Genomic DNA, 25,680 nt, shown 5'->3' with positions numbered 1-25,680 from the left:
TTTAAAACGATCTTGTTCATTTATTGTTTAACAGTTTCAGAAAGAAATCCAAACAAACATCATTTATTTCAGGACTAATAGGGACCCCCCCCCTCAATACTACGCCAGTGCTCTGACCAATGAGAGAGGAGAAAGATTTATAAAAAGAAAACACACTTCAATCACTGTTCTTTAATATTAGAAGAAGAGACACTGGTAATGGCTTTCAACCAATCACAGACCAGAACAGAACATAATGGCGTGCGTCTCTTCTTTGCCGTGTTCTTTGAGGTTGCGTAAGCACTCACACACACACATACACTTTAATATATCGACTGACGCAGCAGCTCAAGTCTCTGAAGAGTTCAGGGTCTCACAGACCTTCAGGGTCTTCACTGAAAACTCAGGATTCTGGTCTCACTAAATAAACTAGAATTAAAACTCAGTGCAGAAACTACCAATCCATTCGCCTGCAAGTAAAAGATCTCCTGTGGGCGTGGCTTAAAGTCTTCACATTATAAAATCAAAATTTTAAACATGATGTAAAGGTTCAGCTGAGTTTGGGGTCCAGGGTAAGAAAGAGGTTTCAAGGACCATTAAGAAGTCCATCGAGATCCCAACAGCAACCTCTCAGAGCTTTAAAACACCTTTAACAGTCCGTACATTTAAAGATTTTAAAAACCTGTCAGATCATTAAAAACACCATGCAGAGTTCATCCAGACGTTTCTCAGTTTCATGTCCATCAGAACCGTCAGAAACCTAAAGTAGGAACATGTTACAAGCTTTAGATTACTAAAAACAATTTACCAAAACAAAAACCTCCAGGATCCTTGAGATCCTGAGAAAACCTGACTTCCAGAATTATAAGGCTGGAGATAAACTTTTAACTTTGTGAACGTGTGTGCATCATGGCTGCTTCCCTTCCCCCGGGGTCTGTTCGGCTCGTCCGCTGTGCACGTCCTCCAAAATGTCGGACAGTGGCACACAAAGTTTGTGGAAATTGGAGGACGGGACAAGCTGAACAGACCAGGACAGGAAGTCAGACAAGGAAATGCACAGAGCGTCAATTTCAAAATAAAACACAATACACAGATTCGCGGACGTATAAACCATCACTGAGCCACCAAGAGCGAGGTGGTCGTGAAATATAAATAGAAAAGTGATTCTATTTCAATTCATGTGTAACAGATAAAGTCTCTTCATGAGAATTACTTTAGTGTTACCAGTGTTTGGATAGGCCTACGAGTGCATGTGCCAGACTGTGCTCTACATTATATCTAAAACTCTGGCACCCTTATTTTGGGGGTCAAGACCTGAAAAGGTTGGGAACCCCTGCACTAAAGGTTTCCTCTGAGTGCAGAGCCAAGTATGTGAGAAATTTAAACTATGATGCAGCAGGTTGTGTATGGGAACCTAAGGTTGAACCTTAAGTGTATCTCCAGCATCAGAGGTTAATCCAGACCCTTCAAAGTGTAAGAGCCTACTGGAATCTAGGAAAGTCCATAAAATGGGAGGGGCTTATTACAGACTTAACACTTTAATGCATAATTGTAGACTTAATGAAAACAAAAAAAGAGAAATCTAGAATAAGAAAAGTCCCAATCAGAGTAGACTAAAAACCCAACAGATACCTCTCTTTGAAGAACCTGTCTCATCTTCTAGACTTTTTAGACATTCAGACTAAGAACAGAAATGATCAGAGCCTGTGAGAACAGGAACGCCTGGACCCTTTAGAAAGCCATCAGACGCTGTAAGAACTACTAGAAGCCCTGGATGTGGCAGTAGGCCTCCAACGAGGAGAAGACGATGTACATCAGCCACAGGCTGAAGAACAGGCAGGTGGTCAGGGTTTTGGGGACTTTGGGTCCGCCAAGCTCTCCGCCGATCTCCGGCCGGCGGCGGTAGATCAGGACGCCGATGCAGATGAAGGCAAAGATGGTGAAGAGGGTGACGGAGAAGGCTAGAGTTCCCGGGTCCACCCTAAAGGGTTGGCCCTGGGTCCAGTGGTAGATGGCAGCGATCGACCACGCCACGCCAATACCCAGGAAGACGTTTACAGCGTTGCTACCCGTCACGTTGCCGATGGAGGCGTCGGCATACTGATCCTGGATGGCCGACACCTTACTGGCGAAGGTGTCTAAGAGAGAGGAAGAGGAGAATATATAAGAGGTATGTTTAGAGAGATTTAGGATCTGGTGTGTGTGGAGGTTGATTCATTAAAGGGTTAATATCTGTTTGTATGTTATGAATCATTCTGCATCGTATCATGTATACTTTGCAGAGGCAGAGATCTGCCAGGAGGGGACAGAAACATGCCGGCGCCCCCCCTAGTGGCAAATATGTTTGAACACGCCCAATTTGTATGTAGTAAAACCAGAACCATGTTTGTGTCTATATTGGTATTTGGTTCTTAAAGGCTTTATTTGTGATTTTTCATACTTAAATATAAATCAAGTCTCTCCTCTGAAAATAACTCTGTGAGTCATGACTGTCTACAATGGGTGTAACACCCGAGTCCCACTGTCTGTGATGTTTTCAGAGTTTTCAGAGTCCTATCTTCACTTTGTTTACATTGCCGGGACGGCCGGCTGACTCCTCCCCTCACGTATAAAAGTTGTTTAATTGAGGGACTAGAGAAAAGAAGAATAACATACTGTACTCACTGCTTAACTGTGTTTCTAGATCACGCTCATTTCAGGTAAATTTACATGCAGTGTGAAGATACCAGCAGAATAAAGATCGCTAGCATTAGCATGCTAACACAACAATGCAGCGCGAGTTGTTTTGGTTTCATGCTGGTGCTCAAGGGCGACATCTGCTGGATCAATAAATCACATATAAAGCCTTTAACCAGATCTACAAAGTTTACAGTTTGATCAACCACTCACTGCACGGGTTCGAGACTAAATGTGAAACGTTCCCCTGAACAGAGAGAATCCATCAAAGGAGAGTTACTTTGGACTACATCTGCAGAGTGAATGTATTATACTGTACTTTAGGAGAACAGTGTGACTTTATACCTGGTACCGATGTTCCCAAAGCTACAAACACCACCGCAGTGACCGAGTCTTTGAGGCCCACGGTGCAGCCGAAATGCGACGCCAGATCACCGATGACCGCCGTCAGCATGCCAATGCCGGAGATGGAGACGACGAAGCAGGCCCAGCCGTTCCAGTAATCTGTGGGAGGAACGAAGGCGAACAGAAGCTTCCAGAAGACGGTGAGGAAGTGCATGACGTAGTCGAAACAGGAGGGCATCTTCTCCTCGCCACATTCATCGTCATCGTCACCTGGGGCAGGAGAGAGGGAGAACTGGTTCATATCAGGGTTATCAAGTTATCCCCTCCCCCCTAGTCCTGGTTTGTACTACCCCAGAAACAGATACAAACAGAAACAGAAGTGACTCGGGTCCAGTCCTCACCGGAGCTGACGGTGATGGCGTCCACAAACTGCTCTCTCCAGCTGTTGGTCCCGATCACCAGGGCTAGGTTGGTCTTCTTCAGGAGTTTATCCACAGTGCTCTGAAGGATGCCACAGGAAACATATCAGCTCCATCACTGATGAATAATCTGTCCTCACATCTGACTGTATGTGGTTATGTTTGAGGAATGACATCAGCCCACCTTGAACTCGTACGACTCCTCGATGATGACCTCCACTTTGACGTGCTCGCCCAGCGTCGGTCTGCCCATCTCTGCAATCCGCCTCTCCTCCTCCTCCTTCTTGGTCAGGACCTCCTCACCCCCCTCGTCTGAGGAGGGGGGAGAAAAAGAGAGAATAGTCATCTTATTTCACTTTCTTCTTAAAGTAAAATAAAAGCAGGAGATGATCTGAAGAATAAAAGGATGGACTGATGATGGAAAGTTAAGAATGGTTGAAGAGAGGTCGATGGATGACAAATGAAAGAACATGGTGGATGATGTGGACGGTTGGGTTTGGTGGATTGACCAACATGTGGACATGTCACTGGATTAATGGACGTCAGGACAGACGGGCGACTACAAACAGATCGATGGAAGATAGTTGGTTTGACATATTGATCAATAGACTGATTGGTAGATGGAATCAAAAACTGCAAACAAATGAAGGGCCAGATTTAAATGGACAGAATGATGGATGGACCAAAGAAGGTAGCTGGATTAGGGAAGGACAGATAGATAGAGTGACTGACACAAGGAAAGATGAATGGGTGGAAGAAAGGAGGGATGAGGGATTAAAGACTCCATTCATCTATTGAGATATAAAACAGAGGTACAAATTGAGTTATTAGAATCCACAAATAAATGGCTGATAAATTAACTTATAGCAAGTAAACCGGACAGACACGTTGGTGAGGTATGGAGAGAATGATGGACGGACAAACCACAGGATGTATCATCACAGATGGATGGATTAAAGAGATATATATTTCATTTAATTTCATATTTGATATATTTGCTCATTTCAGTGTTTGGTTTCAACACAATTTTCTCATAATACTGAAACACTGTTCATGAGCAAACAGAAGCAGGAAGATGAAAACTTATAATACCTACCTATAACATAAGAGACTGTTTAACAGAATAAGATGGCTAACCTGTTGTTTTCCCTTTCTTTCACAAAACAAAAAATAGATCAACAATATAGAAACAATCAAATACAATCAGTTAGATTAACTCAATACATTCATCATTGAACCTTTTCTTTATACATTCTTTTAAATTTAATGATAGTGGGAGACTTCCGCCTACGTCATGAGTTAAGCAGACGCTTGATTTATCCGCTCCGCCAGACCCATGACTAAAACAGCCTTGAAATGAATGAAAACAGACAAATGATCACCCGACTACATGATACACCCTCTAAAAAGATGAGTTCGAGTCAGAGAGCGATCAAGAAAGACACAAAATCAGCAAAGAACGACGATATGAAAGTGGGTTTGAAGCAGCTAACGTTAGCAGAAGCTACGCCACTGAAAATGAATGGCGATGCTAGCTGCGATTCGGAGATGCTAACGGAGTTGAGGAAACTTCGACAAGAGAATAATGACTCTTTTTGGGATACGAAACTTTCCCTAAACAGACTGGAATCATTCATGGGCGACATAAAACAACAAATGGAGGGTCTGGAGAAAAGGCTAGCCGAAGCAGAGAACAGGGTGAGCGACACAGAGGATAGAGGCATGCGACAGGAGAAGGCTATGGGCTACTTGCTAAGACGAGAGGCTACTTTGACTGCTAAATGTGATGACATGGAAAACAGACTCCGTCGCAACAATATCAGGCTTTATGGTATACCAGAAGGGGCCGAAAAGAAAGATATGACATCATTTGTGTCTGACTTTCTGAAAACTGTGCTCGAGTTGCAAGGAGATGTAGAGATTAGGCTGGAGCGAGCACACAGGGCGCTCGCCCCGAAGCCGAAGGATGCAACAGCACCACCGAGGTCTATAATTGTGAGGTTTCTGGACTTTAGTGTGAAACAGATGGTACTGCAGCAAGCATGGAAGCAACGAGACATTCAATATGAAGACCGGAGGGTTTTCTTCGACCAAGACTACTCCCCTGACTTGCAGAGGGAAAGAAAGAAAGTGTGAGAGGTAATCAAAAAGCTGAAAGAAAAAAACATCAGAGCCCAGTCTCCATACCCGGCACAATACTGGTGTAAGAGTGTTTCCCTCATTGTGGGAGGCACAGACAACACTGAAAGATCTTGGGATTCAGGTATTAATGGAGGATCGAGATATTGTGGAGAGAGAGCTGACTCGAGACGCATGGACATCTCAGAACGAGCGGAGAACGAATCAGTTGCTGAGCGTGACGGAGGTCAGAGCTTTCATCCATGGAGACAAGAGAGCTCCATGAGAGCCTGGAAGTGAGTATGATTAAAGGGGGAACAACGGACACTTTTGGACGGTGACATTGAAACTTTCATTTGTTAACTTAGGAAAAGGAAAAATGCATAACTGAGTTAGTTTAGTAAAGGCTATACTATTTCTGTTCTAGCTGAATATTTTCTTTATTGGAGGGATGGGGGGGTCTGGTCGGAGTGGAGTGAATATGAATGCTGCATACTCTGGACAGAGTTTTGCAATCAAGGCAACATGTCTTCAATTATGGGAACCTGGTGGACCGTCACACTTGCACTTTGTGCATTTCACCTGGAGAGCCATAGCTCTCTACCCAGTATAGACCGAGGGTGGAGAGCCTCTAAGACGTCATTTTTGAGAACTGTTTTGTAAAAGTTTTATTTTTCATTTTATTTTGGGGGCGATCCACTGGACAACTGGAAGTTCATTATTGTTTATTTGGTTCAATAAGGTTCCATCACTGTTTTGTTCTTATTGTTCAGAGTTTTTCAGCAAACATACTTGTGAAGATTGAGAACGGCTGGCATATTACACGTGGCAACATAATAAGGTTAAATTCACTTGTGAACATTTTATTTTTTGTTGAGGTAACAACAAATGAACAAAATCAATCTTGTTAGTTACAATATTAAAGGAATAAACCATCCCATAAAGAGGAAGAAAATCATGAACCAGTTGAAAAGATTAAATTGTTCTATAGCATTACTTCAGGAGACCCACTTGAATGATATGGAACACAAAAAACTTAGAAGGGAGTGGGTAGAGCAGGTTTTTAGCGCATCGTGCGGCGATGCAAAGAAAAGAGGAGTGGCAATTTTATGTCATCGATCGCTCGGCCTCATTCCAGAGAAGGTATATGAAGATAAGAAGGGACGGCATGTCATGATTGTGGGTACAATTGGAGATACTAGGTTGACCATTCTAAACTTATACGCACCAAACGAAGAAGACACAGGCTTCTTTAAAGAAATTTCAGCACTTGTATGATAGAGGAGCTTGGGCTTGTAGATATCTGGCGCTTAAAGCACCCTAAAGACAGAGACTTTACTTTTTTCTCTAGGGTTCATGGGAGCCACTCTAGAATCGATTTTTTTCTGTGTATCAAAACAAGATGCTTATAAAGTTACAGACTTTCTTATAGAACCTATAACGATATCAGATCATAGTCCAGTGATGATGTCAATAAATTTAGACTCAGAAAACGACTTAAACACTGGAGATTAAATGTCTCGCTTTTGAATGACCCTGACGTAATACAGGAAATTAAAGGAGAATGGTTAGAATATATGGAACATAACGATAACGGAGAAGTGTCTGTGTCTACTTTATAGGATGCCGCAAAGGTCGTACTTAAGGGGAAAATAATAGCTCTCTCATCCAAACTGAAAAAAGAGCGAGATAAAGAACAAGCCAGCCTTGAAAAACTCTTTCAAGAACTGGAGCAGGATCACAAAAAGACAAATAAGGAAAGCACCCTGAAGTCACTTAATCAATATAGAAAAAAGTTAAATGACCTGTTGACATATAAGGCAGAAGGTGCATTACGATTCTTGAATCAGAGATACTATGAGTCAGGTAACAGAGCCAGCAGGCTTTTGGCATTTCAGTTACGCAAAGCCCAGGCAAACCGGACAGTTTCAAAAATAGTAAATCCTTCCTCAAAACAAATATCATCTCGCCTTAAAGATATAGCAGACGCTTTTTCAGATTTTTACAAGGCGCTGTATGATTCTGTAGAGGTAAATGATAAAGAGGGGAATATTAATACTTTCTTGGATAAAATCCAACTGCCCAAATTGTCGGAGAGTGAATCAAAAACAATGAGAGACCCGATCACAAAGGAGGAAATGGGAGAAGTGATAAAAATCTTTAAAAATGGCAAGTCGCCGGGGGCAGATGGATTCCCTGGGGAATTTTATAAACAGTTTAGAGAGGAGGTCACACCCCTTCTGCAAAAGGTATTCAATTACACACTTAAGGAGAAAGATCCACCAAAAACATGGTCAGAAGCCATCATTTCTGTCATCCACAAAGAAGGGAAAGACCCAACAAAATGTGCCTCATATAGGCCGATAAGTCTACTGTGCACTGATGTAAAAATCCTTAGTACAATAATGGCTAAAAGGATTCAAAGATGCATTAACAGAATTATAAAAGCTGATCAAACAGGATTTATACCTGGACGACATGGATTGACTAACATCAGGAGAACCTTAAATATAATCTCTGTAGCTAGACAGTCTGTTGGAACTTCGATGCTTCTCAGCCTGGATGCGGAGAAAGCGTTCGCTCGCGTAGATTGGCTTTTTCTGGAACAAACACTTAAAAGATTGGGATTTCATATAGATTTTATTAATTGGATCAGAGTGCTGTATACTGGGCCCACTTCAAGAGTCAGGGTGAATGGACATACATCAGGGAGCTTTAATCTGAATAGAGGAACTAGACAGGGCTGTCCCCTTTCTCCTCTGTTATTTGCTATCAGTATAGAGCCTTTAGCTGAAATGATGAGGGAGAACCCTAAGATAATAGGAATATCAGATGGACACACAAAATTTTGCTGTATGCTGACGATGTTATTTTATATATTGATAACCCCCTGTGCTCTATCCCAGCCCTTTTAGATAGCTTACATGAATTCGGGGAAGTATCCGATTACAAAATTAATGAAACTAACTCAGAAGCTATGATGCTTGTTGGCAAGTGGCCTTCTCAACTGGACAAAAACGTTACATTTAACTGGTCAGCACAAGGCTTTAGATACTTAGGCATAATGATTACTCCAGATACCTCAGAATTATTTAAAGCTAATTATGGTAGACTGAGTGCTCAGATAAGGTTAGACTTGGCTAGGTGGGAGATTCTCCTGCTCTCACTTATCGGAAGAATTGAAACAGTCAGAATGAATGTACTTCCTCGACTGTTGTACCTCTTCCAGTCTTTGCCTAAATGGATTTCAGGCTCTACCTTTAAAACATTAGATAAAATGATTTCTACATTTATCTGGCAAAGGAAGAGACCTAGGATTCGACAGAAGTTGTTACATTACCCTAAAAATCAAGGAGGTATTAATTTAACTATACCTATACCTTAATTATACTACTGGGTGGCACAACTTTGTGGGATGGTCGAATAGGTAATACAAGACGAGGAGACAAAATGGCTTGAACTAGAAAAACATGCATGCCCACGGGTACCTCTTGAGACAATACCATTCTTAGAACAAATGAAATGGAAGAAACTTAAGATAAAAAATGAATGGATGAATTGTACTCAAAAGGTCTGGTTTCAAGATAGGAAAATGATAGGCGCGCCGTTAACAATATCTAGAGCGGTCAAAATCGCAAAAAACATAGACTTTTTGCCAAATAAATTAGATACAAGGTTCAATACTTAGGCAGAAAAAGGCCTTGTGATTATGAACCAGTTATTTGAAGATGAAACCTTAAAGTCATTTAAGCAATTACAGGATAAATTTAGTTTGTCCCCCAAGGATTTTTATAGATATTTACAACTAAGGAACTATTTAATGTCACACAAAGAATGGAGCTCCCTTAAACAACTGCCCACACCAATAGAGGACTTCCTGATGAGGAACATGGAAGAAAAGAATACGAAGAAAATAGTTTCACATATGTACAGATATTTACAGGCACAATGCTCAGGAAATTCTGTTGATGTGAAAGAAAGGTGGGAGCTAGAGATGAATGTGGTCATTAAGAATAAAGAGTGGGAGGATGTGTGTGAAGTGGGGCATAAGATAACTAACAGTCCAACTTGGAAAGAATTCAGTTGGAAATTAAGAATGCGATACTTCAAGACACCGTTTATAATATCAAAATATGACAGAAGTAAGACACATTTATGCTGGAGGAACTGTAAACAGGTGGGAGATCATACACACATCTTTTGGGACTGTCCCAAACTGAAATCATTTTGGGAAGGGATTCAAGCAGAAATACGAACCATCCTAGGAGTAGATTTACTGCTTACAGCGTCATATTTCATCATAGGTTTAATACCAGAGGGATCGATGGATAAAGGAAAGGCCCGGTTACTACACATCCTTCTTCTGGTGGCGAGGAAAATGATAACCATATCCTGGCTTAGACCTCTACCTCCCACCCTTCTCCAATGGAGAGAAAGGCTAGAGAGGGTTTACTTGATGGAGAAAATAACAGCGAAACTCCATCTGAAAATGGATTTGTTTGTGGTTCTATGGGCTCCTGTCATTGCTTACCTTAATTTACCGATAGAGTAAGAGACCAGTTTACATAATCTCAATTTATTTAAAAGAAAACATTATGTATATTTCATTTGGTTTATTTTGGACTTGTCAGTAGACATATTCATAGAGATGTTTGTGAAAGGTTAACAATTGCTTGTGTGTGTCTGGACAGATATATCTGATGCCTGCTTTGAAGAAGCAATTTTTTCCGTCTACTTGTCAAGAGTCTCCTCTTTGTGCGGATGAAGATGTTGCCATGAGTTTTATTTGTGTTTTATTTTATTTTTTTATATGTTTGCCCAATTGTAAATAATTCTTGTAAAATGATTACCATGTTTCACCAACTGAGATATGTAAATATAAATGTGTAAAATATTGAATACAATAACTGTTTGAATAAAGAATGTTCAAAAAAATAATATCTGAATGATAGTTGAGCAGCATTTTAAGCGATTATCAAGAGAATTCCATAATTTAACTCCAATTACTGAAATAAACATTTATATGTGGTTAGCTGGAGGAATGGAGGCTTGAAATAGATAACCCATCATATGCAAGTGGTGGACAGGTAGACTGGTGGACAGGTAGACTGGTGGACAGGTAAGTGGGATTTATGGATGTACGCACCTGTGATGTTGATGATGGCGGAGGGGGCAGGGTGGTCTCGTCCCTGGACCTTCCTGTAGACGTCTCTGCCTGAACAGGTGAACACCAGATCTCAAAAACAACACCTTAACCAAACAAGTTCTGTAACATCCTGGAACCCCAGAGAACCCAACCAACAATTAATACAATAACTAAAAACAATACCAAGAGAAACCTAAAAGCTGTTTGTTAAATATCTAAAAGAGGCTTTGCATCGACATCACTTTCCCACCAGAACACGTTGGTAAAAACCTTCATTTCATCATTTCAGCGTCTTCCTGAAAAAATGATTTCAGCTACTGTCTCTTTAAGCCCCGCCTCCCCACGTGCCCACTTTCTTCTGATTGGCCAGCTCTCTGGAAGCTTCTGGGGGCAGATCGCTGCAGGGCTGCCAGAGGAGGGCTGCTCTCCAGGTCTGGGAGAAGAGAGTCTCTGTAAGAGGTTTCAGAGGATTGAAGCCGGCTGGTGAAATTCTTGGTTTCATAACAAGGCGTTTAGCGCCCTCTGCAGACTCATCCTGAGATTACTCCAACACACGTTTACCTCCTGATCTGAAACTTTGCCCACGTTTAGTTTGAACATCCAGCGCTGTTTTAACCTTCTATCTAGTTTTTTAAACAAAATCGTCTGTGAATATTTATCTTCATGTTTTGTGTTTCCACTCAGCCGTGTGGCGATGAGTCTGATCATGAGAGATTCTGTGTTTTTGTCTGGAGAGAGAAAACGTCAAAATGTGTCCCAAACCATTAAAATAAGCCTCAGGTTAAAACGGAGCACGCTCAGTAGACATGACCTCAGAGGAGATGATTTCCCATCAGCCTCAGCGGTTGAGGAGGTCAGAGGTCGAGTGAAGATGAGAGCATCATCACACCATAGGGGCTGTGAGGTCAGCAGTGTGTGGCGTGCTCTGTTCATGCATGCAGTCGACGGACAACGAGTGTTGACAGCAAAAGATCAGTAAACAAACGGGCAGCGTGCGACCTGCAGCCGTCATATCGTCTCTTTGGTGTAAAGCTGCTGACAAACGCTTTCCCTCTCCGACTCTGCTGTCCTGTGTTTAGAACAGATTTGTAACGTCAACTGGGAAGCAGGGGAAGCTGAGGTTGTGGGGGAGGGGCCAGAAATCCTGCAGACGCCCTTGGCTGCACTGATTCTTGTCAACAAGTCTTCGGGTAGATTCTGTGGTCGTTCTTTGATTTTGCTTCCACTTAAGGAGGAAGCCAAACATTTGTTGGATTTTGCACCATATCTGACTGACATACTGTTTGTTTGAGCGAACAGGATCTATAGAGAACAAACCATGTGACATATTTTTGTAGGCCAACCCTGAAGTAGCATCTCCACGGGGTCTAATTCTCCTCTGGGATGTTTTCATTGGATTTTGGATCATTAATAAATAATCTCTGTGTTAAACACACGTTTCTGAAGCGTAGGCGTTTTGTTCAGCAGGATAATCTTCACAGATGAACGCCATTTTTATGATGTTTGAAGAGTTAATGCGGCCGACAGAAGTAAAAAGCTAACGTCATGCTAAAGCTAACTACACCACGGTGGGATGATTGTGGCGTCACTAGCGTTATGCTTCAGACGATCTCCGATAAACTAATCAGCGTATCTTAATAAATAGTTTACTAACATAATATTCACCTTAACCTAAAGATTAAACCTACAGGAGACATCTCCGACTAGTGAGAGAGTTCCCGCCCTCTGTGTCCGGCGTGATGACCTTTAATGACCCTGACAACCACTGTAGTCACATTTAGCCGCTTGTTAGCAACCGCCTTTTTAAAGACGAGTAAAAACTTCAAACTTCACAAGTGGAGGTATTACCTAACGTAGTTTATGTGCTCTAACAAAACACCAACATCTCTTCAGCTTGTGTTAACCACAGACCTTATTTCAGGAGTCTAACCACAAACACATTCAAAATCCCCGCTGACTTTTAGACGTTTGACCCCATGGCGCTCAAATGCTAACTTACTTCCTGGTTTTAGGACTCCTTCCTGTGGCGCTCTGTAGGAACACTTGTTATTGTTTCATTGGGAATGTTTTTGAGTGGCTAAAGTTTGTGGAGTTTTTTTTTTACAAAGTTTGTATAATACATGGACGTAGTGTCTGAAACAGAGTTTTATGGGCGCCCTCGCCATGTTGATTGGTTGATTGTCTCAAACTAACTTTCGGTCGACATAGAAACAGGCAAAGAGGCGGAGCTGAGGTGTTAATCCTCCTGACAAACATACAACGTGCTCACCTTTGAGTCAACTCACCTGCCCCTAATTATGCAGATGTGTGCAAAACTCAAGAGTGTTAATGTGACGTCAGCCAGCCTCAAGTGGACACTGGAGGAACTGCAGTTTGATGCACTTGGCTTCCTACAGCAGTGCAAAGCTCCGCCTCTGTGTATGATCTCAGAGCAGCTGAACACCTGAACTATCCCACTACAGGTAAGAGGTGGTTTCACTGTGAGATTAAAGTGCTGACACACACACTCCTGAGGCGTCTTACCGTACAGCTGTTTGTCTGGATACAAAAAGGATAAACCAAGTCAGATAACCAGCGAGTGATGACATCAGGTCAGGGCGTCTTCACACCTCTGGATCGTCTGCGCTGGCCTGAATCATCGACCAGTTTGTTCCATTGTTCCATTATTTAGATTTTTCTCTGTTTCAGAAAATCAGTTCTCAAAAACGTCTTTGTCCACATGAAACACGACAATGCACTGTTACGGCTGTCACGAGCACGCCAAGTCAACAACGGCGTCCTTGACATGCCAACATTTCCCCGCCTTTCCTCTGCAGTTATCATTTCATTTACAAAGTCGTCCCACCAACCAGAAGTCCGGCGGGGTTTACGTGGTCGAGTGTTGTATGAAGCAGCAATGACCTCCATCGTCCAATCACGCGTCTCTTCTCATCAACATAGTGAGTAACTGTGTGTGAGCGTGTAAAAAGTCCAGTTAGCATCGTTAGCACCAGCGCTAGTTTGTTTACGTCTGTGTTCAGACACTCGTGTTCAAAAATACCCGCCTACGTGTGGACGACCCACCTGTTCAAGCTGGCTCTGTCGGGTTGTACTGAACAGCTAAGCTAGCCACACATCAGCTGTGATGGAGGATAGCCTAGCTAGCTATGCTAACCACACATCAGCTGTGATGGAGGATAGCCTAGCTAGCTATGCTAACCACACATCAGCTGTGCTGGAGGATAGCCTAGCTAGCTATGCTAACCACACATCAGCTGTGATGGAGGATAGCCTAGCTAGCTATGCTAACCACACATCAGCTGTGATGGAGGATAGCCTAGCTAGCTATGCTAACCACACATCAGCTGTGCTGGAGGATAGCCTAGCTAGCTATGCTAACCACACATCAGCTGTGATGGAGGATAGCCTAGCTAGCTATGCTAACCACACATCAGCTGTGCTGGAGGATAGCCTAGCTAGCTACAGTGCAGACTTCTTGAGGTTCGGTGTGAAAACGCCCTGAAACCAGAGAGACGGGGGGGGGGGGGGGGGGGGGGGGGGTGACCTACCTGTTTTGACGAATCCACCTGTGACAGGAAAGAAATCAAACATCATAAAGAGAGAACTTATTTATGACTCTTCATTTCAAGAAGGCAACAAACAAACAAACAAACAAACAAACAAACAAACAACGAGCCGAGCTTACCGACTTCCTGAAGCAAAACAGCTGAAGAGAAGAAACAGACGAGCAAAAACAGGAAGCAGAAAATCAAACACAAAGAAAACCAGACAGGCAGCATCCAGGTCTAAAAACTACGGAGGCCCTGAAGAGACATCTACAGAAAAAATACAAAATGGAGTCTCAGGGGAACATCAGAAAGTGACCTGTCGCTAAGTGTCTCCAAGTTTATCTGTAGGGTGACCTGACGTCCAGATTTTCACCGGGGGCGTCCTGTTTTCAAGATCCGTGTCCCGATTCCCCACAAACATAAAACACTAACATGTCCCGGTTTAGAACACGCCCTGTCCCGGCTTTAACCAATCAAAACAGCACACCATGCTAACAGCACACCATGCTAACAGCACACCATGCTAACAGCACTGTCTGATATGTCAATCAATGTCGTCGACAAGTCTGCTGCTGTTTTAAACACGAGTCAAAGGTCAACACGGATTGGTCAGTTCGTGTGTCAATCACTCTCAGGGGTGCAGCTGTTGTTTAGCTAGCCTAGCCTATCATGCTAACAGGACCTGCTGCTTAACGACAGGTAGGCGTATCGTAGCCCTGTCGTATCGTGTTGTATAGTTTTGAGTCATGTCATGTGGAAACATGCTAATCAGTCCAAACCAGTCCAAACCAGTCCAAACCAGTCCAATGTAAACACGTCTGTGGCAGCCAGAGCCAATCATAATCGCTCTCACTCTGATGGTAACGAGACTCGGCTGGTTAGCGGTCTCAAACAGTCTCAAGCAGCCTAGCTAGCTGTGCTGGAGGATAGCCTAGCTAGCTATGCTAACCACACATCAGCTGTGCTGGGGGATAGCCTAGCTAGTTATGCTAACCACACATCAGCTGTGCTGGGGGATAGCCTAGCTAGCTATGCTAACCACACATCAGCTGTGCTGGGGGATAGCCTAGCTAGCTATGCTAACCACACATCAGCTGTGCTGGGGGATAGCCTAGCTAGCTATGCTAACCACACATCAGCTGTGCTGGAGGATAGCCTAGCTAGCTATGCTAACCACACATCAGCTGTGCTGGGGGATAGCCTAGCTAGCTATGCTAACCACACATCAGCTGTGCTGGAGGATAACCTAGCTAGCTATGCTAACCACACATCAGCTGTGCTGGAGGATAGCCTAGCTAGCTATGCTAACCACACATCAGCTGTGCTGGGGGATAGCCTAGCTAGCTATGCTAACCACACATCAGCTGTGCTGGGGGATAGCCTAGCTAGCTATGCTAACCACACATCAGCTGTGCTGGGGGATAACCTAGCTAGCTATGCTAACCACACATCAGCTGTGCTGGAGGATAGCCTAGCTAGCTATGCTAACCACACATCAGCTGTGCTGGGGGATAGCCTAGCTAGCTATGCTAACCACACATCAGCTGTGCTGGGGGATAGCCTAGCTAGCTATGCTAACCACACATCAGCTGTGCTGGAGGATAGCCTAGCTAGCTATGCTAACCACACATCAGCTGTGCTGGAGGATAGCCTAGCTAGCTATGCTAACCACACATCAGCTGTGCTGGGGGATAACCTAGCTAGCTATGCTAACCACACATCAGCTGTGCTGGGGGATAGCCTAGCTAGCTATGCTAACCACACATCAGCTGTGCTGGGGGATAGCCTAGCTAGCTATGCTAACCACACATCAGCTGTGCTGGAGGATAGCCTAGCTAGCTATGCTAACCACACATCAGCTGTGCTGGGGGATAGCCTAGCTAGCTATGCTAACCACACATCAGCTGTGCTGAGGATAACGGGGTCAGAGCAGCAGCGACAGAGTCAAAGCAGCGTGAGAGCGCTGGATGAAGGACAGGTTTAAAGTCACATGATGAGGTCAGGGCGCCACCTGTCCACCTCCTCCTGTTCCAATATGGCTCCTTCAGCTGAATGTAGAAGCTGGCCTGCTTATCGTACTCCTCATGGTCAATTATTTTTACACAAATGATCTTCCTGAAAGAGTGCAGACAAAAAACAACGGGAGGGAGTCATGCGTTAGTTTACACACACAATCAAACACACACATCGACGTTTCTACACGGGGTCGGTTAGGGCGATACGAACGTCACCTCAGAGGCCGACAGGCGGGACGCTAAAGTCTCAATGAGACAAACGACCACGTGAAGCTGAGATTAAATATTTATAAAGGAAGGATTCCCTGATGTGTTGGAAACATTCAGGAACTGAACTAGCCGTCTTGTTTTTGTGTTATTAAACAATCATCGGTTGTCGAGGACTTCTAGTTGTTGCCGTGGGAACAAACAGATTTCAGTATTTGTTCTAGAATCATGAAAGGATCGAGACGACCTCAGGAACCCGTCTGACTACGGTCTGACATCGTGTTAAAACATGAGTTTCTGCAGTTGATCCTAAAGGGCCACCGTACAATCTGTTCATCGTGACTTTAACTGTCCGTGTGTCTCGTGAGGTGAGGTCGGACTGACGGAGGTTACAGGTTGTTAGGGAGGTGGGCGGGGCTACAGGGGGCGGGGCTACATCACAGGACGGTGACACCCCCACCTTTCCTCCCGCTCATCTCCAGCAGGCGAGGCTCTCCCATCTCCAAGAAGAAGTTCTTGTTCTTCTCGTACTCTTCATCATTTATTATATTTATCTGAATAAATTTACTGAAAGAGAGGAGGAGGAGGAGGAAGAGGAGGAGGAGGAAGAGGAGGAGGAGGAGGAAGAAGAGGAGGAAGAGGAGGAGGAGGAGGAAGAAGAGGAGGAGGAGGAGGAAGAGGAGGAGGAAGAAGAGGAGGAGGAGGAGGAGGAGGAGGAGGAAGAAGAGGAGGAGGAGGAGGAAGAGGAGGAGGAGGAGGAGGAGGAAGAAGAGGAGGAGGAGGAGGAAGAGGAGGAAGAGGAGGAGGAGGAAGAAGAGGAGGAGGAAGAGGAGGAGGAGGAGGAGGAAGAGGAGGGAGAGGGAGAGGAAGAGGAGGGAGAGGAGGAGGAGGAGGAGGAAGAGGAGGAGGAGGAGGAAGAGGAGGAAGAGGAGGAGGAAGAGGAGGAGGAGGCGGAGGAGGAAGAAGAGGAGGAGGAGGAAGAAGAGGAGGAGGAAGAGGAGGAGGAGGAGGAGGAAGAGGAGGGAGAGGGAGAGGAAGAGGAGGGAGAGGAGGAGGAGGAGGAGGAAGAGGAGGAGGAGGAGGAAGAGGAGGAAGAGGAGGAGGAAGAGGAGGAGGAGGCGGAGGAGGAAGAGGAGGAGGAAGAGGAGGAAGAAGAGGAGGAGGAAGAAGAGGAAGAGGAGGAAGAGGAGGGAGAGGAGGAAGAGGAGGGAGAGGAGGAAAAGGAGGAAGAGGAGGGAGAGGAGGAAGAGGAGGAAGAAGAGGAAAAGGAGGAAGAGGAGGAAGAGGAGAAAGAGGAGGAAGAGGAGGAAGAGGAGGAGGAGGAGGAAGAAGAGGAAGAGGAGGAAGAGGAGGAAGAAAAGGAAGAGGAGGAAGAAGAGGAGAAGAGGAAGAAGAGGAGGAAGAGGAAGAGGAGGAGGAAGAGGACAGTGTGATAAAATCAGAAAACAGTTCCCTGATCTCTGTGATGTTTCTGAAAAGTATTTTTATTATTTTGAGTTTTTATGAATGAAGATCAAACACAGAACATAGAAGAGTCTCCAAGAAGAGACGACACCTGAGACCTGAAGTCACACCTGAGACCTGAAGTCACACCTGAGACCTGAAGTCACACCTGAGACCTGAAGTCACACCTGAGACCCGAGGTCACACCTGAGACCTGAAGTCACACCTGAGACCTGAAGTCACACCTGAGACCCGAGGTCACACCTGAGACCTGAATTCACACCTGAGACCTGAGGTCACACCTGAGACCCGAAGTCACACCTGAGACCTGAAATCACACCTGAGACCCGAAGTCACACCTGAGACCCGAAGTCACACCTGAGACCCGAGGTCACACCTGAGACCTGAAGTCACACCTGAGACCCGCGGTCACACCTGAGACCCGAGGTCACACCTGAGACCCGCGGTCACACCTGGTTCACATGCTGGATTAAAGTTCATGATGATTGTGCAGACAGAAGGCGACTCAGATGATTCAAAGACCAAGAATCTGTGATGACACAGTTTGTACAGCCTGAAGGGCTGGACGCTTCACAGAGCTGCAGGCTACAGCAGCCCTCATTGTATGTGTGTGTGTGTGTGTGTGTGTGTGTGTGTGTGTGTGTGTGTGTGTGTGTGTGTGTGTGTGTGTGTGTGTGTGTGTGTGTGTGTGTGTGTGTGTGTGTGTGTGTATGTTTATTTCATGTGAGCAGATTGATGGTTTGGAGGTTTTTGTCTCGGTGATTCCAGGACACTCTCAGCTCGGTTTTGTCCAATCACAAACAAGTCGTGTTGCTTTCACTTTCTGACCTTCAGTGCTGATAAACATTTTATTGGATCAAAACAAGAATAAGTCCTGGATGATTAAATCATGTAAAAATAGTTTCTTGGGATTAGAGCTGGGAATCTTTGGGTGTCTCATGATTAGATTCAGAATCTGTTCTGGATTCATGAAGTCTCTTTGTGAACGAGTCCTCCAGGATCTAGTCCAGTCCTCTGGGAGGCTGAGAGTTAAAGAGCTAGCATTAGCATTAGCATGGAGGGACTGATTAGCCAAGAAAAAAAATATTTTTGTAAGTTATGAATCGATTTAAAATGTCAGAAGAGAAGAATCTTCCAGCCCGACTCGGGACGTCCTGCAGAGCGCTCCGAGTCCGCCCCCCCTGTCTCGTCTGATTTACTGTCAGTATAAAGAATAGATTAAACTCTTTAAATAGAGCTGGTTGTGTGTGAAGGAAACAGAAGCTGAGAGAGAGCCAGCAGAGACCCCCCCATGTGGTCTCTGTGAGAGGAGCCTGCTGCAGCCTCTGTCGTCTTTACGAGACATGACGATGAGCAGGATCTGCTGCTGGACACAAAGTGCCCTAATAAGGAAGAGAGCGGCGTGCTGTTTATCTGACACACGGCCACGCGACAGAGAAGAGCCTGATAACAGAGAGGACTACATGAAGGCTCTACATCACACTCCAGCTGCCTACTACTCCTCTCTAATCGAGGAAAACAAAAGCAATCCTAGATACCTTTTCAGCACTGTAGCCAGGCTGACAGAGAGTCATAGCTCCATTGAGCCTTGTATTCCTTTAGCCCTCAGCAGTAATGATTTCCTGAGCTTTTTCAACAACAAAATTCTAGACATCAGAGACAAAATTAGTAACCTCCTGCCCTTACCTGGTGCAGATACGTCTGATACGGCAGAGACAGTTCCAGGACCTGATATTAGTCTAGACTGTTTTTCTCCAATCGACCTTTCAGAGCTAAATTCAATTATTTCTGTGTCGAAACCATCAACCTGTCTTTTAGACCCAATCCCAACCAAGCTGTTTAAGGAAGTCTTTCCCTTAGTTAGCAACTCTATATTAGATATGATCAATTTGTCTCTACTGGCAGGCTGCCTTGGTCGTGGTCGTGGTCGTGGTCGTGGTCGTGGTCGTGGTCTTGGTCTTGGTCTTGGTCTTAGTCTTGGTCTTGTCTCGCCCTGCCCTGGTCTTGGTCTTGGTCTTGGTCGTGGTCGTGGTCGTGGTCTTGGTCTTGGTCTTGGTCTTGGTCTTGGTCTTAGTCTTGGTCTTGTCTCGCCCTGCCCTGGTCTTGGTCTTGGTCTTGGTCGTGGTCGTGGTCGTGGTCGTGGTCTTGGTCTTGGTCTTGGTGTTGGTGTTGGTGTTGGTCTTGGTCTTGGTCTTGGTCTTGGTCTTGGTGTTGGTGTTGGTGTTGGTGTTGGTCGTGGTCGTGGTCTTGGTGTTGGTGTTGGTGTTGGTGTTGGTGTTGGTGTTGGTGTTGGTGTTGGTCTTGGTCGTGGTCGTGGTGGTGGTGGTGGCGGTGGTGGTCTTGGTCGTGGTCGTGGTCGTGGTCGTGGTCTTGGTCTTGGTCTTGGTCTTGGTCGTGGTCTTGGTCTTGGTCTTAGTCTTAGTCTTGGTCTTGGTCTTGGTCTTGTCTCGCCCTGCCCTGGTCTTGGTCGTGGTCGTGGTCGTGGTCTTGGTCTTGGTCTTGGTCTTGGTCTTAGTCTTAGTCTTGTCTCGCCCTGCCCTGGTGTTGGTGTTGGTGTTGGTGTTGGTGTTGGTCTTGGTCGTGGTCGTGGTCATGGTGGTGGCGGTGGTGGTCTTGGTCGTGGTGGTGGTCTTGGTCTTGGTCGTGGTGGTGGTCTTGGTGGTGGTCTTGGTCTTGGTGGTGGTCTTGGTCTAGGTCGTGGTCGTGGTCGTGGTCGTGGTCGTGGTCGTGGTCGCGGTGGTGGTCGTGGTCGTGGTCGTGGTCGTGGTCGTGGTCGTGGTCTTGGTCTTGGTCGTGGTCGTGGTCGTGGTCTTGGTCGTGGTCGTGGTCGTGGTCGTGGTCGTGGTCTTGGTCTTGGTCTTGGTCGTGGTCTTGGTCGTGGTCGTGGTCGTGGTCGTGGTCTTGGTCTTGGTCTTGGTCGTGGTGGTCGTGGTCTTGGTCTTGGTCTTGGTCTTGTCTCGCCCTGCCCTGGTCTTGGTCTTGGTCTTGGTCTTGGTCTTGGTCTTGGTTGTGGTGGTGGTCTTGGTCGTGGTCGTGGTCTTGGTCTTGGTCTTGGTCTTGGTCTTGGTCTTGGTCTTGGTCTTGTCTCACCCTGCCCTGGTCTTGGTCTTGGTCTTGTCTCACCCTGCCCTGGTCTTGGTCTTGTCTCACCCTGCCCTGGTCTTGGTCTTGGTCTTGTCTTGCCCTGCCCTGGTCTTGGTCTTGGTCTTGTCTCACCCTGCCCTGGTCTTGGTCTTGGTCTTGTCTCACCCTGCCCTGGTCTTGGTCTTGGTCTTGTCTTGCCCTGCCCTGGTCTTGGTCTTGGTCTTGGTCTTGGTCTTGTCTCGCCCTGCCCTGGTCTTGGTCTTGGTCTTGTCTCGCCCTGCCCTGGTCTTGGTCTTGGTCTTGGTCTTGTCTCACCCTGCCCTGGTCTTGGTCTTGGTCTTGTCTCGCCCTGCCCTGGTCTTGGTCTTGGTCTTGGTCTTGGTCTTGTCTCACCCTGCCCTGGTCTTGGTCTTGGTCTTGTCTCGCCCTGCCCTGGTCTTGGTCTTGGTCTTGTCTCACCCTGCCCTGGTCTTGGTCTTGGTCTTGTCTCGCCCTGCCCTGGTCTTGGTCTTGGTTCCTCATGAGGAGCCTTCTCTCGTCACACGTTTTAATAATCACATTTATCTTCTGAAGTTGATTCAGGGACGTCTCTCACAGACTTTCATTAAGTGGATTTGTACTCACAAGATCTCGTCGTTCTCAAACTCCAGGACTCCGTGTGTGTCCTCAAAGTCCTCGCCGCCTCCTTTCGCCGTCCCCTGCACGGTTTTGTACGGCAGCACCACAACCCCACGAGCCCCCGACGTCCGGACCACCTTCACCTCCATCATCCCCACGCTCTCGCTCACCGTCACCAGCGGCTCCTCGAACGTAAAGATCCCAGCGTGGTCGTCATCGAAGATGGTGACGGTGGCCGTGCACGGCAGACCTAAACCTGCGAGGGTGTCCACGTGGTTCGCCGCCTCGTGGTCGTCTGCCTCGGCGTCCTCTGAGACGACCCTCACATTGCTGAGGTGAACCAGGAAGTGTTCGTCTTCCTCGAAGATGTCGTCGTCGATTATGTCGATGCGGATTTCTTTTTCGGTCTCGCCCGGTTTGAAGACGATCGTTCCCTCCGTGAACTGGTAGTCCGAGCCGGCGTTCGCCGTGCCATCTTCAGTCCGGTAATCCACCGAGACCACGTTTGCCAGGTCTCCGCCACGGCGTGCGATGTTCAGCGCCACACTGCCGCAGTTCTCCAGACACTGGTAGGCTCCGGGGTCAAAGAAGACCTTCGAGGAGAAGTCGCTCGCTGAGACCTCGGAGCAGACCTCGTGCTGATTGGCTCTCTTCGCTTGTTCGGCCGCGTGCTTCTTCAGGACGTTTCCGGCGCCCGTCATGATCCGGGTCGCCTGACAGCGGTAGAATGCTCGACTCTTTTGCTGCGTGGTTAACACCTGGTAGTTGGCGAGCTCCATCAGCTGCTCTGTCTCCTTCTCTGGATGTTTCTGTTTCAGCTCCTTCAGGATCCGGGACACGTCTCTGCGGGCCGCCTCCTCCTCATCCACCTCAGACGCCATCTCCTCCGAGTGCAAGTTGAGCATCTTCCCGTCCATTTCGATGTCGACCTTCGATGGAAGCTCCGGCTCTCCCTCCGTCTCGATGATCACTCCTTTGCGTTTCCCCGCTCTGTATCGTTTGTGCATGTACTTGTAGAAAAGAAGCCGACGGTCGGCCACGTAGGCGAATCCGACACAGATGGGGAAGAAGAAGAGTGTGAGAAGCCCCTCCCATATCTCCACCACGCCCGGAGAGATGACCGCCAGGATCAGGTAGAGCCAGGTGTAGGCGAAGACGCTCCAGGTGGCGGTGACGAAGAACACCCGGAGGTGCTTCACCTTCCTGGTTTCTCCGTCAGGAATCACAGACACGCAGAGGCCGATGATCACGAACATGTTGAAGGCGGCGCTTCCCACGATGGTGTTCGGGCCGAGCTCGCCGGCGTCAAAGTTGTGACCGCAAACCTCCACGACCGACAGGAGGATCTCTGGAGCGGAGGAACCGAGCGCCATCAAGGTCAGGTTGGACACGGTCTCGTTCCAGACTCGCACCGTGGTGGTGATCTTCTCCCCGTTTGGTTTCTTGATGGTGATCTTTCTCTCCTGGGACGTGATGACCTCGATAGACGCCATGAAGCGGTCGGCGATGATGGACACACCCAAGAACATGTACGCCAACCCCACGAAGTAGATGGTGGCTCTGGCGAGGCGGTCTGGGAAGGCCGGGTTCTCCGGCTTCCACACGGGGAGGATAACACCCGGGACGCAGTCCGTACCTCCTCCACATTTGGTTTTGTTGCTGGTGGAGTTGTTGGAGTTGAGAGTCGATCCTCCAGCGGCAAAAGACGGGAGAACGGTCGAGATGACCATCAACAAGAAAAGTAGCGAGGAGGTCCTGGCTCTGCTCATGGTGACGCCCGAGGTCCCTTTAACCTAAAAGAAACACAAAAGAAGATTTACAAAAAACTTGTGCTGACGTCTGGATATCGAGGTTTCTGTTTATTCCACTTCCTGTTGTTGTTGTTTTTTCTGCCTTGTTAATTATGATTTTGTTTCTCGGACAGCGTTGGATTTTTTCCCTCCCTCGTGTTGTTTTTTTGTTCCTATCAGCACTTCACTGTACAAAGTTAATTTTCTAGAACATTCCTGTTTAAAAAAACTCCCTTTTGCACTTTTTAAGACGAGAGAAAATATGAAGTCAGGCTGTGCAATATGTTGCATTGAAGGCAGCGAGCAGCGTTGAACTGCTAGTCTAACAACAATGATTTTAAATGTATTTTAAATATGTAAAATAAATCCTTATTTGGTTTGTCTCTGTGATTTCACTGAGTATCCTTCCCCCTCCCCTTTAACAGTTACAGTTACAAACACTCACATCAGGATGGATTTTAACGTCTCATAACGGTCTTTGAAAGAATTAATGTCTTTGGATCGACAGCCAGGATCAGCATCGGACACCCATGTGACTGCACTCATGCTTTGTGAAATTAGAACAGTGTTTAGAGATGTTTGAATTCTTAAGTATTTCTTAAAGCGAGTCCTCCAGAACTTTAACTCAAGTAATCTGACTTAGAAACAGTCTCATCAGTCCAGGAGGATCTCTACTCTGCCTCAATAATGAAGGTTTGCGTACTTTGTCCACCGCTGTTAAAGAATCAATCTGTAAATCTGCCCCTAGTGGTTAAAATGTGTACTGCAGTCTAGAGTGGATGCTCACTCAGGTCACCATGTGGTGGACTCTGAAGCTTCAGTGTTTACCCAGCTCTGCATGGGTCTGTAAACCTTTCTGTGTTCTAACCTCTCTCCATTTTTCAAAAGCATCTCCAATATTGATCCTAGTTTGAGCACGTTTCTGCTCGTGGAGCTTATTAGAAACATGCAGAGGCTTTTTAGGTCGGGTACAATCACTTCTATCTGAACCACTTCTCTTGACCCGCTTCCATCGCTGCAACACCTGTTGACCTGATAACTGCTCTCATATCTGACAAACCGAGGGGCGTCCAAAACGGCTGTGTGGGGGGTCTTAAAAGCGCCTACCTTCTCTGGTCCAAACAAATCCAGAGCATTCAGGAGCAGAATCTAAAGTTAGAAGGAGGACATACTGGCTGCTGCATTGTTGTCAGAGAAGCCAGCACTTCAACATAGCATGTTTCCTTAATGATCAGAGAGTAAGATACCTTTATCATCTCACTCTCTACACAGCTCACTGAGTGGAGCTTTAACTGAATCTCCAACATGAAGTGTTCATCCAAAGTATAACTGATCTATCATTAAAGGTTTTAAGATACAGACAGGAACTTTATTGTAAGATATAAATACATATTTTACTTTCTAAAACAGAATATAATTTAAATGTATTTAAATGTTATTTATATCATGTTTCAGTGTTTGTTAGATGATTTATTGTAAGCCTGTTAATTTAAAATCTGCTTTTCTCAAACTCAAACATCTCAGAGTGAAACACAGGCAGTTTTTCTTTGTTCTTAAAATGATATAACCGTCACCATGACGACCGATAAACTACTGTGTTTCCATGAAGTGATTCGTTAAAGTTTCTGATCACCTGAAATACTCTTAACATACACGTATAAAAATGAAGTCTGAAACCTACCATCACTCAAACGGCTTGAGAGAGAAAATCATTGTAAGACGTTTTTTATCCAGAAGACAGAAAATAAACTTCTCCTCCAGAGAGACGAGAAAAACCAGAGAGGACGACAGAGAGTCTGAAAACGACAACGACAGACTGTCTGTGATGATCCTCCTCTCTCTCTCTCTGTCTCTCCTCCTCCTCTCTCTCTGTCTCTCCTCCTCCTCTCTCTCTCTCTCTCTGTCTCTCCTCCTCTCTCTCTCTCTGTCTCTCCTCCTCCTCTCTCTCTCTCTCTCTGTCTCTCTCTTCCTCTCTCTCTCTCTCTCTGTCTCTCTCTCTGTCTCTCTCTCTCTTCCTCTCTGTCTCTCTCTTCCTCTCTGTCTCTCTCTTCCTCTCTGTCTCTCTCTCTCTCTCCCTCCCTCTCTCTCCTCTCTCCTCCTCCTCTCTCTCTTCTCTGCTCCAGCGTCCATCAGTATTAACTCATCCATTCATACACATTCGCAAACTGATGGTAGAGGCCGCTGAGTAAGTATTCTCAGTTTTCAGTCAGTATTTTTTTTTTAAGATTTATTTTGGGCTTTTCGTGCCTTTAATGCAGAGAGAGGACAGTG

The 25,680-nt window shown here is 45.9% G+C and overlaps 1 protein-coding gene across 5 annotated transcripts; it reads right to left on the bottom strand.

The window, feature by feature from the left end:
• On the bottom strand, nucleotides 1–25,283 carry LOC110004893 (sodium/calcium exchanger 1). 5 transcript variants are annotated; one of them, XM_065952347.1, is made up of 11 exons: nucleotides 25,091–25,283; nucleotides 21,626–23,412; nucleotides 16,914–17,020; nucleotides 14,369–14,389; nucleotides 14,232–14,249; nucleotides 13,207–13,221; nucleotides 10,684–10,752; nucleotides 3,604–3,731; nucleotides 3,402–3,501; nucleotides 3,001–3,270; nucleotides 1–2,117 (listed from the first exon to the last, which is right to left on the bottom strand). In XM_065952347.1, exons 1-11 carry the CDS (start codon nucleotides 25,091–25,093, stop codon nucleotides 1,741–1,743), a joined length of 2,895 nt encoding a protein of 964 aa, XP_065808419.1. In that variant the 5' UTR covers nucleotides 25,094–25,283; the 3' UTR covers nucleotides 1–1,740. The 5 variants fall into 5 exon arrangements, with proteins under 5 accessions (XP_065808419.1, XP_065808421.1, XP_065808422.1 ...); XM_065952349.1 differs by lacking the exons at nucleotides 13,207–13,221; nucleotides 16,914–17,020 and adding an exon at nucleotides 16,243–16,346 and having other exon boundaries at nucleotides 25,091–25,282; XM_065952350.1 differs by lacking the exons at nucleotides 14,369–14,389; nucleotides 16,914–17,020 and adding an exon at nucleotides 16,243–16,346 and having other exon boundaries at nucleotides 25,091–25,282.
• Between the last annotated feature and the right edge of the window lie 397 nt (nucleotides 25,284–25,680).

Source organism: Labrus bergylta, unplaced genomic scaffold (assembly GCF_963930695.1).
Source record: "Labrus bergylta unplaced genomic scaffold, fLabBer1.1 SCAFFOLD_159, whole genome shotgun sequence".
Lineage (NCBI taxonomy): Eukaryota > Metazoa > Chordata > Actinopteri > Labriformes > Labridae > Labrus > Labrus bergylta.
Note: the sequence above shows the minus strand (reverse complement) of the source record. Positions and strands in the feature narration are given on the sequence as shown.